General features: G+C 50.8%; 1 protein-coding gene across 1 annotated transcript in view; it reads right to left on the reverse strand.

Moving 5' to 3' along the window:
- LOC135532198 (phospholipid-transporting ATPase ABCA3-like) overlaps positions 1 to 16,438 on the reverse strand; it is an 86,434-nt gene that overhangs the window by 13,071 nt on the left and 56,925 nt on the right. The window contains 10 exon segments of the mRNA XM_064959803.1: positions 1,560 to 1,747; positions 2,193 to 2,387; positions 3,256 to 3,390; positions 3,711 to 3,883; positions 4,449 to 4,607; positions 5,392 to 5,492; positions 10,448 to 10,721; positions 10,946 to 11,252; positions 11,481 to 11,679; positions 16,184 to 16,288. Coding sequence (XP_064815875.1) covers positions 1,560 to 1,747; positions 2,193 to 2,387; positions 3,256 to 3,390; positions 3,711 to 3,883; positions 4,449 to 4,607; positions 5,392 to 5,492; positions 10,448 to 10,721; positions 10,946 to 11,252; positions 11,481 to 11,679; positions 16,184 to 16,288 — 1,836 coding nt within the window.

Genomic DNA, 16,438 nt, shown 5'->3' on the forward strand with positions numbered 1-16,438 from the left:
ACTCCCAACACACACACACACACACACACTGTCCCCCACTCCCAAACCAACACACACACACACACACTGTCCCCTGTCCCCCACTCCCAAACCAACACACACTGTCCCCCACCCCCAAACCAACACACCCACACACACTATCCCCCACCCCAACACACCCTCCCCCCACTCCCAAACCAACACACCCTCCCAAACCAACACACACTGTCCCCCACCCCCAAACTAACACACCCACACACACTGTCCCCCACCCCCAAACTGTCTCCCACACTGTCCCCCACCCCCAAACCAACACACCCACCCACTGTCCCCCACCCCAACACACACACACACACTGTCCCCCACCCCCAAACCAACACACCCACACACACTGTCCCCCACTCCCAAACCAACACACCACACACACTGTCCCCCACCCCCCACACACACACTGTCCCCCACCCCCAAACCAACACACCCACACACACTGTCCCCCACTCCCAAACCAACACACCCACACACTGTCCCCCACCCCAACACCCACACACCCCCACTGTCCCCCACACACACACTGTCCCCCACCCCCACACACGGACACTGTCCCCCACCCCAACACACACACACTGTCCCCCACCCCAAACCAACTGTCCCCCACCCCAACACACACTGTCCCCCACCCCCAAAACAACACACACACACTGTCCCCCACCCCCCAACACATCCACACACTGTCCCCCACCCCCAAAACAACACACACACACTGTCCCCCACCCCAGAACAAAACACCAACACACTGTCCCCCACCCCAAAACCAACACCAGTCCCCCACCCCCAAAACCAACACCTACACACTGTCCCCCACCCCCAAACCAACACATCCACACTGTCCCCCACCCCCACCCCAACACATACACACACTGTCCCCCACCCCCCCCCAACACATACACACAAACCCCCCCCCCAACACATACACACACTGTCCCCCACCCCAAACACAACACACACTGTCCCCCACCCCCAAACCAACACCTACACACTGTCCCCCACCCCCAAACCAACACATCCACACTGTCCCCCAGCATGGGGCTCCACATAAGGACCACACGTCCCCCACCCCACACATACCCCTCCCCCTGAATGCTTACCAGCTGCGGCACAGTTTGTCAGCATGGGGCCCAGTAGTAAGGACATACACACGTCCTCCACCCCCACCCCCACACATCCACACAGCCCCTCCCCCTGAATGCTTACCTGTAGCTGCGGCACAGTTTGTCAGCATGGGGCTCCAGTAATAAGGACCGTAGCACGTCCTCCACCCCCCCCCCCACACATCCACACAGCCCCTCCCCTGAATGCTTACCTGTAGCTGCGGCACAGTTTGTCAGCATGGGGCTCCAGTAATAAGGACCGTAGCACGTCCTCCACCCCCACCCCCACACATCCACACAGCCCCTCCCCCTGAATGCTTACCTGTAGCTGCGGCACAGTTTGTCAGCATGGGGCTCCAGTAGTAAGGACCGTAGCACGTCCTCCACCCCCACCCCCACACATCCACACAGCCCCTCCCCCTGAATGCTTACCTGTAGCTGCGGCACAGTTTGTCAGCATGGGGCTCCAGTAGTAAGGACCGTAGCACGTTCTCCACGCAGCCTGACACGTATTTCTCTGGTATCCCCCGGAGCCTAGCATACATGCTCAGCGTTTCTCTTCCTGTCATGTGATCCAGGACAGCGTCGAACTGCGGGCAATAGCCAATCCGCTGCTGTACCTACGACACACGGGAGAGAGGGTGGTGTCATGCAAGGTGATTTTGTTTCATAGAATATTAGAACTGGTTGGTGTTCAGGAGGCACAAAGCGTAAGAAAACAGTCCCTAATTAAGAAGGTCCTATCTGTACGCATTCAATAAGAAATGCTAGTTTTTGTTTTCTGTTGCAAAATGCTTTGCTACGGTGTGCCCTAATTAACTTTTAAGTAAGGGCAGCAGGTAGCTTAGAGGTTTGAGTATACCCGAGCCGACCAGGTGAAAAATTTGCCGATGTGCCCTTGAGCAAGGTAGTTAACCTTAATTTGCTCCAGGGATGCCGTACTACTATGGACGACCCTGTCAAACAACACATTTCACTGCACCTATCCTGTGTATGACATAAAAAAAAAAGTTTATTTAAAAAAAACAAAAAAACAGTGAAAATGTTTTCCTCTCTCTCTCCAACCTTCTTGACATCCCTCAGAATGCTGTAGCCGTCAATGTAGGCATCGCCAGAGGTGACAGTCTCGTCCCCGGTGAGCATCTTGAAGGTGGTAGTCTTCCCTGCTCCATTGAAACCCAGCAGGCCAAAACACTCTCCTTTCCCCACTGCTAGAGAGAGTCTGTCTACCGCCAGTACTGTTTCTCCACTGCTGTATACCTGGAGGGAGGGAGGGAGATCACTGCTGTAGAACTGGAGGGAGGGAGATCACTGCTGTAGAACTGGAGGGAGGGAGTGAGGGAGGGAGGGAGAGCACTGCTGTAGAACTGGAGGGAGGGAGTGAGGGGGAGGGAGATCACTGCTGTGTGCCTAGAGACTGGAGGGAGGGAGGGAGGGAGTGAGGGAGGGAGAGCACTGCTGTAGAACTGGAGGGAGGGAGATCACTGCTGTGTGCCTAGAGGGAGGGAGGGAGGGAGGGAGATCACTGCTGTGTGCCTAGAGGGAGGGAGGGAGGGAGATCACTGCTGTGTGCCTAGAGGGAGGGAGGGAGGGAGATCACTGCTGTGTGCCTAGAGGGAGGGAGGGAGGGAGATCACTGTTGGTGCCTAGAGGGAGGGAGGAGATCAGTTGTGTGCCTAGAGGGAGGGAGGAGATCACACTGTTGGTGCCTAGAGGGAGGGAGGGGGAGATCACTGCTGTGTGCCTGGAGGGAGGGAGGGAGATCACTGTTGGTGCCTAGAGGGAGGGAGGGAGGGAGATCACTGGTGGGAGGAGGGAGGGAGGGGATCACTGGGAGGGAGGGAGGGAGGGAGATCACTGTTGTGTGCCTAGAGGGAGGGAGGGAGATCACTGTTGTGTGCCTAGAGGGAGGGAGGGAGATCACTGCTGTGTGCCTAGAGGGAGGGAGGGAGATCACTGCTGTGTGCCTAGAGGGAGGGAGGGAGATCACTGTTGTGTGCCTAGAGGGAGGGAGGGAGATCACTGCTGTGTGCCTAGAGGCAGGCAGGCAGGCAGGCAGGCAGGCAGGCCCTCACCACTACTGGATGCCTCTGGGAGGGAGACCAGACTAACAGACAGATTACTGTACCTTGCTGAGGTCCTGCAGAATGAGTGGGCTCCCCACCATAGATTCTACTATGGGCTGACAATCCAGAACCCTCTTCCTCTCCTCCGCTACGTCCCTGTCCTCCGGCAGTAGGGCCGCATCCCCCATCAGAGGCAACTAGGAGACATACTGACTGTCATTATCAATGAGGTCTTTTTATACTATTGGCATAATACAGCTGTAAGAAATGACAGCAGGGAACAGTAATGTTGAATTTTGACATGTACCCAACCACACCAACATTTTACCAGTTTTTCAGAAATCTGAAATTCTTAAAAGAGGAGTATAATTTGCTCTTGACTACAGCCCTATATAAACAAATGGGGCATTAGTTTAATCTCACTTAGGGCATCAGGTGGGCACATTTTCTGAAAACTCCACCCACCCGGGGCATGAGGCAGCACCCTATAGTCAACTCTGGCCCCTCCCCTTCTAACCTGTTTACGTCTGCTGGCGAGGTGGGTGAGGAAGCGGCGGAGGGTTTTGACACACTGCATCTCGATGATGAAGAGGAGGGTGATGAAGACTACACCCTGCAGGGACAGGGCCACCAGGAAACGCCCCACCCCCGGCTCCGACATGGAGAAGTAGTTCTCCTGGTACGTGATGTCTGGAAGAGGGAGGAGCAACAAGACCAGTCAGTGCTACGAAAGGTTAACTAGAAAAAAGCATGACAGGCTCTTCATCATCCTCTTTACCATCGTCATAGTCAGAATCATTCTCATCAACATTATTTATGATCATCATCACAATATTACTACCATTACATATCATGTACCACAGTGGTATTGAAACTTCTTCAGCGGAGACCTTTATTTTTCACCAGCATTTCAGGATACCCATTTCATTATTATTTTTATTCTGGCGACCCCACCCTAAATCTAACATCAACCTTCTGTTATATATTAACAAACAACCTTTTACTCATTACATGTGTATCTATCAAAATTAAGAGAACCAACATATATTTATTAACGCAATAACATTTTCTTTTCAAATTATCTTTCTCAATAACATTTGTATATTGTCCCATAAAATAATCCTCTACATTTTTGGTCCCCACCCCCTCCCAAAGCAGCTACGAATACAATAGTTATTTCTACTCAACTATGGACACTGTGATACAGCTACGGCTGCTGTCTCCCTGCTGTAGGAGAACACCGTACACTACTCACTGAAGGCACGGCAGAAGGCCGTGGTCACGGGGTTGGGGGTGCAGAAGGTGATGAACTGGTAGTTCTGGTAGAACTGGCTGAAGGACATGCCCAGGCAGTAGTTAGGGAAGAGCAGGAACACCTTGTCCAGGTTACGAGACAGGTCCTGTAGACATAGCTCTGGGAGGGGGAGAATAGGGGAAACAGGAGGAGGAGGAGAGAAGGGGAAACAGGAGGAGGGGATGGGAAGGAGAGAAGGGGAAACAGGAGAAGGAGAGGAGGGAAAGGAGGAGAGGAGAGAAGGGGAAACAGGAGGAGGGGATGGGAAGGAGAGGAGAGAAGGGGGAAACAGGAGGAGGGGGTGGGAGGAGGGAGGAGAGAAGGGGAAACAGGAGGAGGAGGAGAGGGAAAGGAGGAGAAGAGAGAAGGGGAAACAGGAGGAGGGGATGGGAAGGAGAGGAGAGAAGGGGAAACAGGAGGAGGAGAGGAGGGAAAGGAGGAGAGGAGAGGGGGGAAACAGGAGGAGATGGGAAAGGAGGAGAGAAGGGGAAACAGGAGGAGGAGAGGAGGGAAATGAGGAGAGGAATTGAGATGAGAGAATCAAGGTAAGGGAAATTCATCAAATGTATTTCCACAGCATATTTTGCCAGCCTAATCCCCAGTTCTGAAGCAAATAAGTGCACCTGTGTGCAGTAGGGGGTCGTTATTTTTCCTAGCAGAGAAACAGGCTCTAAATCGCCAAATCTTAATGATTCCCCATGTAGTCTGTGTGTAGTAGTCTGAGCTGCCAACAGGTCCAGTGTTCCAGTACACTGAAGGGCATATGTAATTTCACACCTCAGAAGCAAACTGGGCCAAGCTGTACTGGCTACGCATCCCCACAGTTGCTGGACCATCCTGAAAATATCAACACAGTTTGGTTTGGGAGGATGGTGGAAATGAGTATCCTGGCCCTGGCTCTCACCTGGGATGGTCATGATGGGACGGTGAGGAAGGAGGCGGTGCCGCTGATGATGTTGAAGATGGTGAGCGGGTGAGGCGGTGGCAGCGGTGGAGAACAGGAAGCTGAGCAGGTACATGAGGGGATGACGGCCCAGCCATATAGCAGCAGGAGTAATAACACGTCAACCAGGTGGTTGTCTGACGAAGGCCAAGACCCCAAACGCCCGGAAGACCACCTGTTGGGAGGGAGTGAAACACTGTTTGGATAGCAGCTAGTTTTCAGTTTTACCCTCCCCACTCACACCATTAACAGACAGTCCTAGCAAAATTCTTGCTTCAGAAATTGCTCTTGCTAAGAAACTTATTTTGTTTCTTTTTGACCATTTTCATTGAAAACAATCCCAGTAAGGTACTTAATTGTTACCCAGAAATGATTTGATATTAAAATAAAAAACAGCTGCATTGGGCCTTTAATACATCCAGATGGTATACTCATGAGCATGCAGGGCAGAAATTGACCAGGTCCCAGAGCAGTGCAGAGAACCAGAAGTTGGAGAGGTAGACGTCGCTGACCTGCTGTTTTGGACTAGCAGACGCTCTGTGACCAGGAGCAGGCGAAGGTACTGGAAGGGATGCCATGCCATACATCAGGTTGATAATGGCAAATCTCCTCCATGTCGAGGAAGGAAGTGTAGAGGGGGGGGGGTTACTATTTATTATGTAAACAGTCCATTTAATCTTTCCATGCAAAAAAAGCAATTTTAATTGAATTGAGATAGAGAGACGGAAGAGAGAGACGGAAGAGAGAGACGATAGAGAGACTGAGAGGAGACAATAGAGAGACTTCGGCACGGAAGAGAGAGACGGAAGAAACTGGGACGATAGAAGACTGATGATAGAGAGACTAGAGAGAGACGATAGAGACTAGAGAGCCGATAGAGAGACTAGAGAGACTTAGAGACTGGACGGAAGAGAGAGACCATCCGGAAAAGATCAGAGACAGAAGAGAGAGACAGTTTGAGTTTGAGGCGGCGAGACGGAATAGAGGACGGAAGAGAGGAGGGTAAAAAATCAAATAAAAAAGAGTAGTAGGAAAATAAAGAAGGGCATGGAGCTGGGAGGAGTCACAGAAAACTGGGAGGCAGATCATAGAGTGGTGAGGTAGGCAGGCAGAGGGGAAAAGGAGGGAGGCAGATTATGTGAGTGGTGAGTTCGGCAGAAGAGGGGAAAAGGAGGCAGGCAGATTATGTAGAGTGGTGAGGTCGGCAGGCAGAGGGGAAAAGGAGGGAGGCAGGAGAGCGGTGAGGTCGGGCAGGCAGAGGGGAAAAGGAGGGAGGCAGATTATGAGGGGTGACGGCAGGCAGAGGGGAAAAGGAGGGAGGCAGATTATGTAGAGCGGTGAGGTCGGCAGCAGAGGGGAAAAGGAGGGAGGCAGATTATGTAACGGTGACAGGCAGAGGGGAAAAGGAGGAGGCAGATTATGTCTGTCGGCAGGCAGAGGGGAAAAGGAGGGAGGCAGATTAAGACCGGCAGGCAGAGGGGAAAAGGAGGAGGCAGATTATGAACGGTGAGGTCGGCAGGCAGAGGGGAAAAGGAGGGAGGCAGATTATGTTGGGAGGGAAACACAGGCAGAGGGGAAAAGGAGGGAGGCAGATTTAGAGCGGTGAGGTCCCAGGCAGAGGGGAAAAGGACCAGATTAACAGACGGTCCAGGCAGAGGGGAAAAGGCTTCAGGCAGATTATAGAGCGGTGAGGTCGGCAGGCAGAGGGGAAAAGGAGGGAGGCAGATTCTTTTTGACCATTCGGCAGGCAGAGGGGAAAAGGAGGGAGGCAGATTATGTAGAGTGGTGAGGTAGGCAGAGGGGAAAAGAAAGGGAGGCAGATTATGTAGAGTGGTTCGGCAGGCAGAGGGGAAAAGGAGGGAGGCAGATTATGTAGAGTGGTGAGGTCGGCAGGCAGAGGGGAAAAGGAGGGAGGCAGATTATGTAGAGCGGTGAGGTCGGCAGGCAGAGGGGAAAAGGAGGGAGGCAGATTATGTAGAGCGGTGAGGTCGGCAGGCAGAGGGGAAAAGGAGGGAGGCAGATTATGTAGAGTGGTGAGGTCGGCAGGCAGATTTGAAAAGGAGGGAGGCAGATTATGTAGAGTGGTGAGGTCGGCAGGCAGAGGGGAAAAGGAGGGAGGCAGATTATGTAGGGGTGAGGTCGGCAGGCAGATGGGAAAAGGAGGGAGGCAGATTATGTAGAGCGGTGAGGTCGGCAGGCAGAGGGGAAAAGGAGGAGGCAGATTATGTAAGCGGTGACCAGGTCAGGCAGAAAAGCAGGGAGGCAGATTAGAACGGTGAGGTCGGCAGGCAGAGGGGGAGAGGCAGACGAGCGGTGACCTGAGGGGAAAAGGAGGGAGGCAGATTATGTAGACGGTGAGGTCGGCAGGCAGAGGGGAAAAGGAGGGAGGCAGATTATGTAGAGCGGTGAGGTCGGCAGGCAGAGGGGAAAAGGAGGGAGGCAGATTATGTAGAGCGGTGAGGTCGGCAGGCAGAGGGGAAAAGGAGGCAGGCAGATTGAGAGCGGTGAGGTCGGCGCAGAGGGGAAAAGGAGGAGGCAGATTATGTAGGGATGCCATGCAGAGGGGAAAATCAGCAGATTGATGAGGTCGGCAGGCAGAGGGGAAAAGGAGGGAGCCAGATTATGTGACCTCTGTGTCGGCAGGCAGAGGGGAGGAGGAGGCAAGTAGAGCGGTGAGGTCGGCAGGCAGAGGGGGAGGGAGGCATTTATTATGAGGTCGGCAGGCAGAGGGGAAAAGGAGGGAGGCCTTTAATCTTTCCATGCAGAGGGGAAAAGGAGGGAGCAGATTTTAATTGAGGAGGGAGGAGATTAGTAGAGCGGTGAGGTCGGCAGGCAGAGGGGAAAAGGAGGGAGGAGATTATGAGAGCGGTGAGGTCGGCAGGCAGAGGGGAAAAGGAGGGAGGCAGATTAGAGAGCGGTGAGGGTCGGCAGGCAGAGGGGAAAAGGAGGGAGGCAGATTAGAGCGGTGAGGTCGGCAGGCAGAGGGGAAAAGGAGGGAGGCAGATTATGTAGAGCGGTGAGACGGAGGCAGAGGGGAAAAGGAGGGAGGCAGATTATGTAGAGCGGTGAGGTCGGCAGGCAGAGGGGAAAAGGAGGGAGGCAGATTATGTAGAGCGGTGAGGTCGGCAGGCAGAGGGGAAAAGGAGGGAGGCAGATTATGTAGAGCGGTGAGGTCGGCAGGCAGAGGGGAAAAGGAGGGAGGCAGATTAGAGAGTGGTGAGGTCGGCAGGCAGAGGGGAAAAGGAGGGAAGAGTGGTGAGGTCGGCAGGCAGAGGGGAAAAGGAGGGAGGCAGATTATGTAGAGTGGTGAGGTCGGCAGGCAGAGGGGAAAAGGAGGGAGGCAGATTATGTAGAGTGGTGAGGTCGGCAGGCAGAGGGGAAAAGGAGGGAGGCAGATTATGTAGAGTGGTGAGGTCGGCAGGCAGAGGGGAAAAGGAGGGAGGCAGATTAAGAGTGGTGAGGTCGGCAGGCAGAGGGGAAAAGGAGGGAGGCAGATTATGGAGTGGTGAGGTCGGCAGGCAGAGGGGAAAAGGAGGGAGGCAGATTATGTAGAGTGGTGAGGTCGGCAGGCAGAGGGGAAAAGGAGGGAGGCAGATTATGTAGAGTGGTGAGGTCGGCAGGCAGAGGGGAAAAGGAGGGAGGCAGATTATGTAGAGTGGTGAGGTCGGCAGGCAGAGGGGAAAAGGAGGGAGGCAGATTATGTAGAGTGGTGAGGTCGGCAGGCAGAGGGGAAAAGGAGGGAGGCAGATTATGTAGAGTGGTGAGGTCGGCAGGCAGAGGGGAAAAGGAGGGAGGCAGATTATGTAGAGTGGTGAGGTCGGCAGGCAGAGGGGAAAAGGAGGGAGGCAGATTATGTAGAGTGGTGAGGTCGGCAGGCAGAGGGGAAAAGGAGGGAGGCAGATTATGTAGAGTGGTGAGGTCGGCAGGCAGAGGGGAAAAGGAGGGAGGCAGATTATGTAGAGTGGTGAGGTCGGCAGGCAGAGGGGAAAAGGAGGGAGGCAGATTATGTAGAGTGGTGAGGTCGGCAGGCAGAGGGGAAAAGGAGGGAGGCAGATTATGTAGAGTGGTGAGGTCGGCAGGCAGAGGGGAAAGGAGGGAGGCAGATTATGTAGAGTGGTGAGGTCGGCAGGCAGAGGGGAAAGGAGGCAGGCAGATTATGTAGAGTGGTGAGGTCGGCAGGCAGAGGGGAAAAGGAGGGAGGCAGATTATGTAGAGTGGTGAGGTCGGCAGGCAGAGGGGAAAGGAGGGAGAGGAAGAGATGGAGTATTATGAAACAATAAATATCCTGAGAGCCAGGAGAACATCTTCACCAGACCTCTATCCTCTCATCCTTCTTTCACTCTATCCTTCCTCCCATCAATATACCTTCCCTGACCGAACCACTCCCTCTCCATCCTCTCACCTCTAAACAAACACCTCCTGATGAATGGTGTTGGTCAATATCTCCCCCTCAGACTCTAACTTGTTATCAGCCTCTGTTGCTTCCCCATCGATCCCGCCAGCCATCCAGCAGGGCCGGGAGGTCATTGACTGGATGTGTATCCATCCCAAATGGCACCCTATTCCCTACATAGTGTACTACTTTTGACCAGAGCCCTATGGACCCTGGTGAAAAGTAGTGCACTCTGTAAGGAATAGGTTGCCATTTGGGAAGTACCCTGGTTTAATTGGGGTTTAGTGGCTGTAACAGATGTGTTGACCGCAGGTGTTTAAAGGATAGGCCAGAATAAGGACCCAAAACAAGGTGGTTGATGGAAAAGTCAACTTCTATCTGACAACAATAAGGAAGTTATGAACTGAGTCAGAGTGGCTCAACTAAATATTCACTCCTCTTCTCAAATGTGTTCAAGATAACACCTGTGTTCTGTCCATACCCTCTTCTCCTTCTCTCCTCTTTTTCCATCCATTCTCCTTCCTTTCCTATCCCCTCTCCTCTTTTCATAACACCCTCTCCACTTCCATCCATCCCTCCCTCCCTCCCTCCTTCCCCTCCATCCCTGCCATACTCCCCACTCACTCTGTCAGCTGACTCTGGGCGCTCTCTGAGACGTTGCGGGGCATGGGCATGTTTCCCGTCATAATCGATGCGTTGGGCCCGGCCAGCATTTTGAACAGGGTGTTGTCCACCATCATCAGGGCTGTAGCGGCCGTGTGGTAGCCCTGGTTATTGAAGTAGGCCGTGACCTCGGCGATCTCCCCCGTGCCGCCGCTGAATGATGCACCCACCACACAGCGCTCGTTGAATGCCCCGCCCTCCTCCTCGGTCTTGGTGAGCACGTACTCCGTGAAGTCTGAGGAGAAGAAGCAGGGGATAGGGTGGATCAGTAAAGACAAGCTTTTTCCATGTCTGCATCTCTATGGTCTAAAGCAGCTTCCACCATGCGTGTTTGAGATTCACTACATTGCAGACAACTGCACAGAATCACTGATCTACAAATCACCTTTCATCTCAAATAACTAGTTATTATGTGGTACTGTGATCCTGTGATCTCTTCCAACATGCTGTCACGCTTACCCCTAATATTGACGTCCTGGGCTTGCTGGGCTGCCAATTGTGAAGAATACACCTGTGCCAGGGCGATTGCCAGCGGTCCCTTGCCGGGCTCCAGGGCCACGGGCACGGTGGTGGGGCCGTAGCGGCCCAGTGCCAGCCTCAGCTGCGGTGAGTCGTGGCGCCCGGGGAAGGTCTTTGCCACCACCAGGGCCAGCACGGTGAACACCAGGGGCACCAGGAACTGGGCCACAATCACCTTCCAGTTCCTCCAGCTATAGAGCGCCCGCTTCAGGAACATGGCATAGAACTGCTGCATGTACAGTCTGGCCTGGAGAGGAGGGTGGGAAGACAGACAGGAGAGAGAGAAGAGCAAGAGATTATTACCATATCACCCCTGATTTAATACAGTATGTTCCTATATTTTGTAAGCTCCTAAACCTTCCTACTAATAAACCATATTAATGACAGAAAGAGAAGATGTGTACAGGCAACCTTCTATATTGACATTTAGCTCACTTCCTGTCTGAACTCACACACAAAAACTCTCCTCTCTCACCCCGGTGTTGAGCTTGATGTTGGAGCAGTCCTCGGAGATGAGCGTGCCGCTGTCAGTGAAGTCGGTGACGTCCGTCATGCCGCTGTAGCTGCTGGTGTCGTCCATGGTCCAGTCGTGGGAGCGTCTCTCGTGTTGGTACTGCAGCGGGGGAAGCTGGATGGCCTGGATGTCCAGGCTAGAATCCACCAGCTTCCCCACTCTGGAAATACACAAGAATGTACAGCTTAGTACAGTAGCAGTGTATCTAACCCAAACCCTGGATGTCCAGGCTAGAATCCACCAGCTTCCCCACTCTGGAAATACACTAGAATGTACAGCTTAGTACAGTAGCAGTGTATCTAACCCAAACCCTGGATGTCCAGGCTAGAATCCACCATGTTCCCCACTCTGGAAATACACTAGAATGTACAGCTTATTACAGTAGCAGTGTATCTAACCCAAACCCTGGATGTCCAGGCTAGAATCCACCATGTTCCCCACTCTGGAAATACACTACAGCTTATTACATAGCAGTGAAATCCACAGAAAACATTTACAAAATGTACACTTAGTACCTATTCTGGAGTCTGACAGTTCCCCACTCTGGACTAGAATGGACAGTAGCAATAACAAACTGGATTAGGTGGACTTCTCTAGTCTGACAGTAGACAGCAGGACCTGGATGTCCAGGCTAGAGACCAACAACTTCACCACTCTGAGGACTCACATAAGTGGACCTTTCTAGTCTGACAGTAGACAGGGACCAATACAACTTAGTGGACTTCTCTAGTCTGACAGTAGACAGGGACCAATACAACTTAGTGGACTTCTCTAGTCTGACAGTAGACAGGGACCAATACAACTTAGTGGACTTCTCTAGTCTGACAGTAGACAGGGACCAATACAACTTAGTGGACTTCTCTAGTCTGACAGTAGACAGGGACCAATACAACTTAGTGGACTTCTCTAGTCTGACAGTAGACAGGGACCAATACAACTTAGTGGACTTCTCTAGTCTGACAGTAGACAGGGACCAATACAACTTAGTGGACTTCTCTAGTCTGACAGTAGACAGGGACCAATACAACTTAGTGGACTTCTCTAGTCTGACAGTACACAGGGACCAATACAACTTAGTGGACTTCTCTAGTCTGTCAGTAGACAGGGATGAACTTACTTATAACAATTTAACTGAGCTTCCCTACTGAACGGAGCTTTATCAGGACAACATAAGGAAATATACAATTTACAGTAGTTAAATACCTAGTATTAGATTATGACAATTCAATTCATCTGTAAATTCAATTAACTATGCTGAGTTTTTCCAGACCATGTGTCCTGACCAGGAAACTTTAGTTCGAGAACCATTTTTCCCTAATCATGTCAGGTGGTCCGGAGGAACGTAGGAACCTTTCTTTGTACTGTATGACATCCTGACCGTTTTAGACTGTACAAATGTATTTATAGACATGGAACACATTCATTTATAATTGGATTAATCTTTATGTTCCGGAAGTGGCTTATGGAGAGAGCACTGTGTGTGAATCAGATGGATGTTGATGCTGAAATCTCTTCACAGAACTCAGGAACACACCCCGGGGTCTATTGTACACCAAACAAAGGAGCTCATCGGAGAGGACTTAATAAGTGGGAGTGTGTTTGTGCTACTGGTGATGGTGACGGTGAGCATTTTATGTCATTCCAGTCCTGCTAACTCTCTCGTCTTCTCACTCTGAGGGGATGGACAGGAGCTTGGACAACCACAATAGCCAGAACGCCATTTCTGTCCATTACAAATGAATGATCATTTCATCCAGCCAAACCCCACTCCCACAACGCCTGGCACAGACAGCACTCCCCTCAAAGAGCTTCATCTAACAGTTCTATAAGTGATCTTCGAGACCCCTATCCAGGGTGTGAAAATGGACTCGGGCATCTGCTGTAGCTGTATGAAATTGATAATGACCAAGAGACTGCATATGTAGTAAGATGAAGAGAAGCAGAAATGACTTGGCCGAGGTAGGAACAGTCTGAACAGGTGTTAAATTAGGTGGCTTTCAGTATATTTGAACTGAAACTGAAATGACAGGACTAATGTAGATGGTCCACCCCTTCAGAGAGCTGGGTGGGAATACAGCTGAATGAAATTGGTAATGGAAAGAGGCTGCATGTAACAGCCAGGGTTTGTACAGACTGAACACGTGTTAAGATGGTGGCTTTTAGTGGAGTTGAAAATTAAGGACTAATGTGGCTTTTGTATACGGGGATGGAGACACTCCCTGACAGACCCACATAGTGATGTACAAATAATGACGCCTGAAATGAGATATTCTGGAGGTAATTGTTATATCCTGTTTAGAGCCTTCACAGCTGTGTTCTACTGAAAAAACACGTGCCCACAAGAACACGTGCAAGCAAACAAACTATCCTACCAGACAGTAACACAAAGACATGCATGTATGTATGCTCACCCCCCCTCCCCCCCAAAACACACACTCATGTTAAAATATGCTTAAAAACACACACACACAAAGAGGCTTTAAACGCAGGCAGAAATAATTGCTCAGATGTAAGCTGAAAGCAGCTGGCTGGTTGGTGATGCAGAGTAATTGAGCGGAAGATGAGAACTGGAATAAGTGTGTGTGTGTGTGTGTGTGTGTGTGTGTGTGTGTGTGTCAGTGGAGGCTCTTCAGAGGAGGAAGGGGAGGACCGTCCTCCTCAGAAAAATAGAAATGTATAAAAAGTTATCTTTTTTAGATAAAACTATACAAAATATATTCACGTCACCAAATCATTGATTAAAACACACACTTTTTTGCAGTGAAGGTCTACAATAGCCTCAACAACACTCTGTAGGGTAGCACCATGGCATAGCCGGAGGAAAGCTAGCTTCCGTCCTCTTCTGGGTACATTGACTTCAATATAAATCCTAGGAGGCTCATGGTTCTCACCCACTTCCATAGACTTATATAGTAATTATGACAACTTCCGGGGGACGTCCTCCAATCTATCAGAGCTCTGGCAGCAAGAACTGACATGTTGTCCACAAAACCAAAGGAACAGAGAATGAATTTAGTACTGAAAGCATCAGCTACAGCTAGCTAGCACTGCAGTGCACCAAATGTGGTGAGTAGTTGACTCAAAGAAAGATAAAGACAATAGGTGAACAGTTAACAAATTAATTTCTTCCAAAATGAAAGAGAAGCAAGAGAAAGATTGAATTTTTTTTTAACTTTCAGTTTCACTTACTTAGCTAGCAAATGCAGCTAGCTAGTTTAGCCTACTCAAACCCCCTGCTCAAACAGATGGATGCCATGTTAGCTAGCTAGCTATGACTATCCAACACAACACTGCTTTTACTTTTGATTTTACTAATGACTGCACACGGTGTAACTGCTAAACTGTTTACTGACTTAACGTTACTGCATGATTGTAGCGGGTTTAGTAACCTGTTATTTCTATTAGCCATGTTGACTAGGACGTTACTTTAGCTAATATGGTGACAACAATGTAGGCTTTAGTGGTTATGATATGGTTTGGCTTGGAAAGGTTTCTTCGCCTGGTCACATACATCTAATGTGTTGTGCATTGAAGAAGTCCACAAGCAAAGGGAAAAAGGTGAGAGGAGGAGAGAGCATAGATGTGAGAAGGAATTTAACAAGGCTGCTATGAAACAAATGTTCATGAGTGATCACGGGTGAATTCATTCCACGGATTCTGTTGAAAAACATTTCTTAAAACGGAAGCACACGGAACGAAACAGGGATAAACATTCCTGAATTTGTCCAATAGAAACTCTCACTTGCCACTGTTAGACTAATGATTACACCCTAGATCAGCTAGACGCAGGCAAGACTGTGCAAGGCGGTATTGCATGTGTCACTGTCTGTCACTGTCTGTCACTGTTTCTCTCGACCTGTGTGCACTGACGTTGTAAACTTCCATTCACAGGCTAGGTTGTAGCAACCTCATGATGGGTATAGGGAACATGTGAGTATCATGTAGTAGCCTAAGCCTATCGATGTTACACTGAGCTGGTTGAATGGAATATGAAAGACAGTTATCCAATATGCTGTAATAGAATTAAGGCCATGCGCATGAAACAAATCATGCTCTATCTTAAACGGCATCGACCGCCACAGGTAGGTGTGCGTATATATATATATATATATATATATGTGCGTACACTTAAAAGCCTGCAGGTACATACATACTCATGACAAGTGTTAAAATGTATTACAACTTCAGACCTAGCTGGTACTCTCCCTGGGAGCTGTGGTGAGAGGTCCAGACCTAGCTGGTACTCTCCCTGGGAGCTGTGGTGAGAGGTCCAGACCTAGCTGGTACTCTCCCTGGGAGCTGTGGTGAGAGGTCAAGACCTAGCTGGTACTCTCCCTGGGAGCTGTGGTTAGAGGTCCAGACCTAGCTGGTACTCTCCCTGGGTGCTGTGGTGAAAGGTTCTTTCCCAGCTGGTACTCTCCCTGGGTGCTGTGGTGAGGTCCAGACCTAAGCTGGTACTCTCCCTGGGTGCTGTGGTGAGACCAGACCTAGCTGGTACTCTCCCTGGGTGCTGTGGTGAGAGGTCCAGACCTAGCTGGTACTCTCCCTGGGAGCTATGATGAGAGGTCCAGACCTAGCTGGTACTCTCCTTGGGTGCTGTGGTGAGAGGTCCAGACCTAGCTGGTACTCTCCCTGGGAGCTGTGGTGAGTGTGTAATCCCATACCTGAGGAAGACCTCCTCCATGGTGGTGACAGAGGCTCCATAGCTGATGCGATGCCACCCCAGCTCCTCTCTGTTCATCTCCAGCTCTGCAAACAGCAGCTCAAACCTGGAGAGGGAAGAACATTGATCCATCAGAGATCAGTCAGACCCGGGTCTAAAACAGTCTTCTGTCATGGGGATCTACGGTGACATCACAGGCCGTAAACAACCTCAACAGTCAGTCAATACTCCCTCCAGATAAAACCAACAACTAGGG

The sequence above is a fragment of the Oncorhynchus masou genome, unplaced genomic scaffold, assembly GCF_036934945.1.
Source record: "Oncorhynchus masou masou isolate Uvic2021 unplaced genomic scaffold, UVic_Omas_1.1 unplaced_scaffold_1765, whole genome shotgun sequence".
Classification (NCBI taxonomy): domain Eukaryota; kingdom Metazoa; phylum Chordata; class Actinopteri; order Salmoniformes; family Salmonidae; genus Oncorhynchus; species Oncorhynchus masou.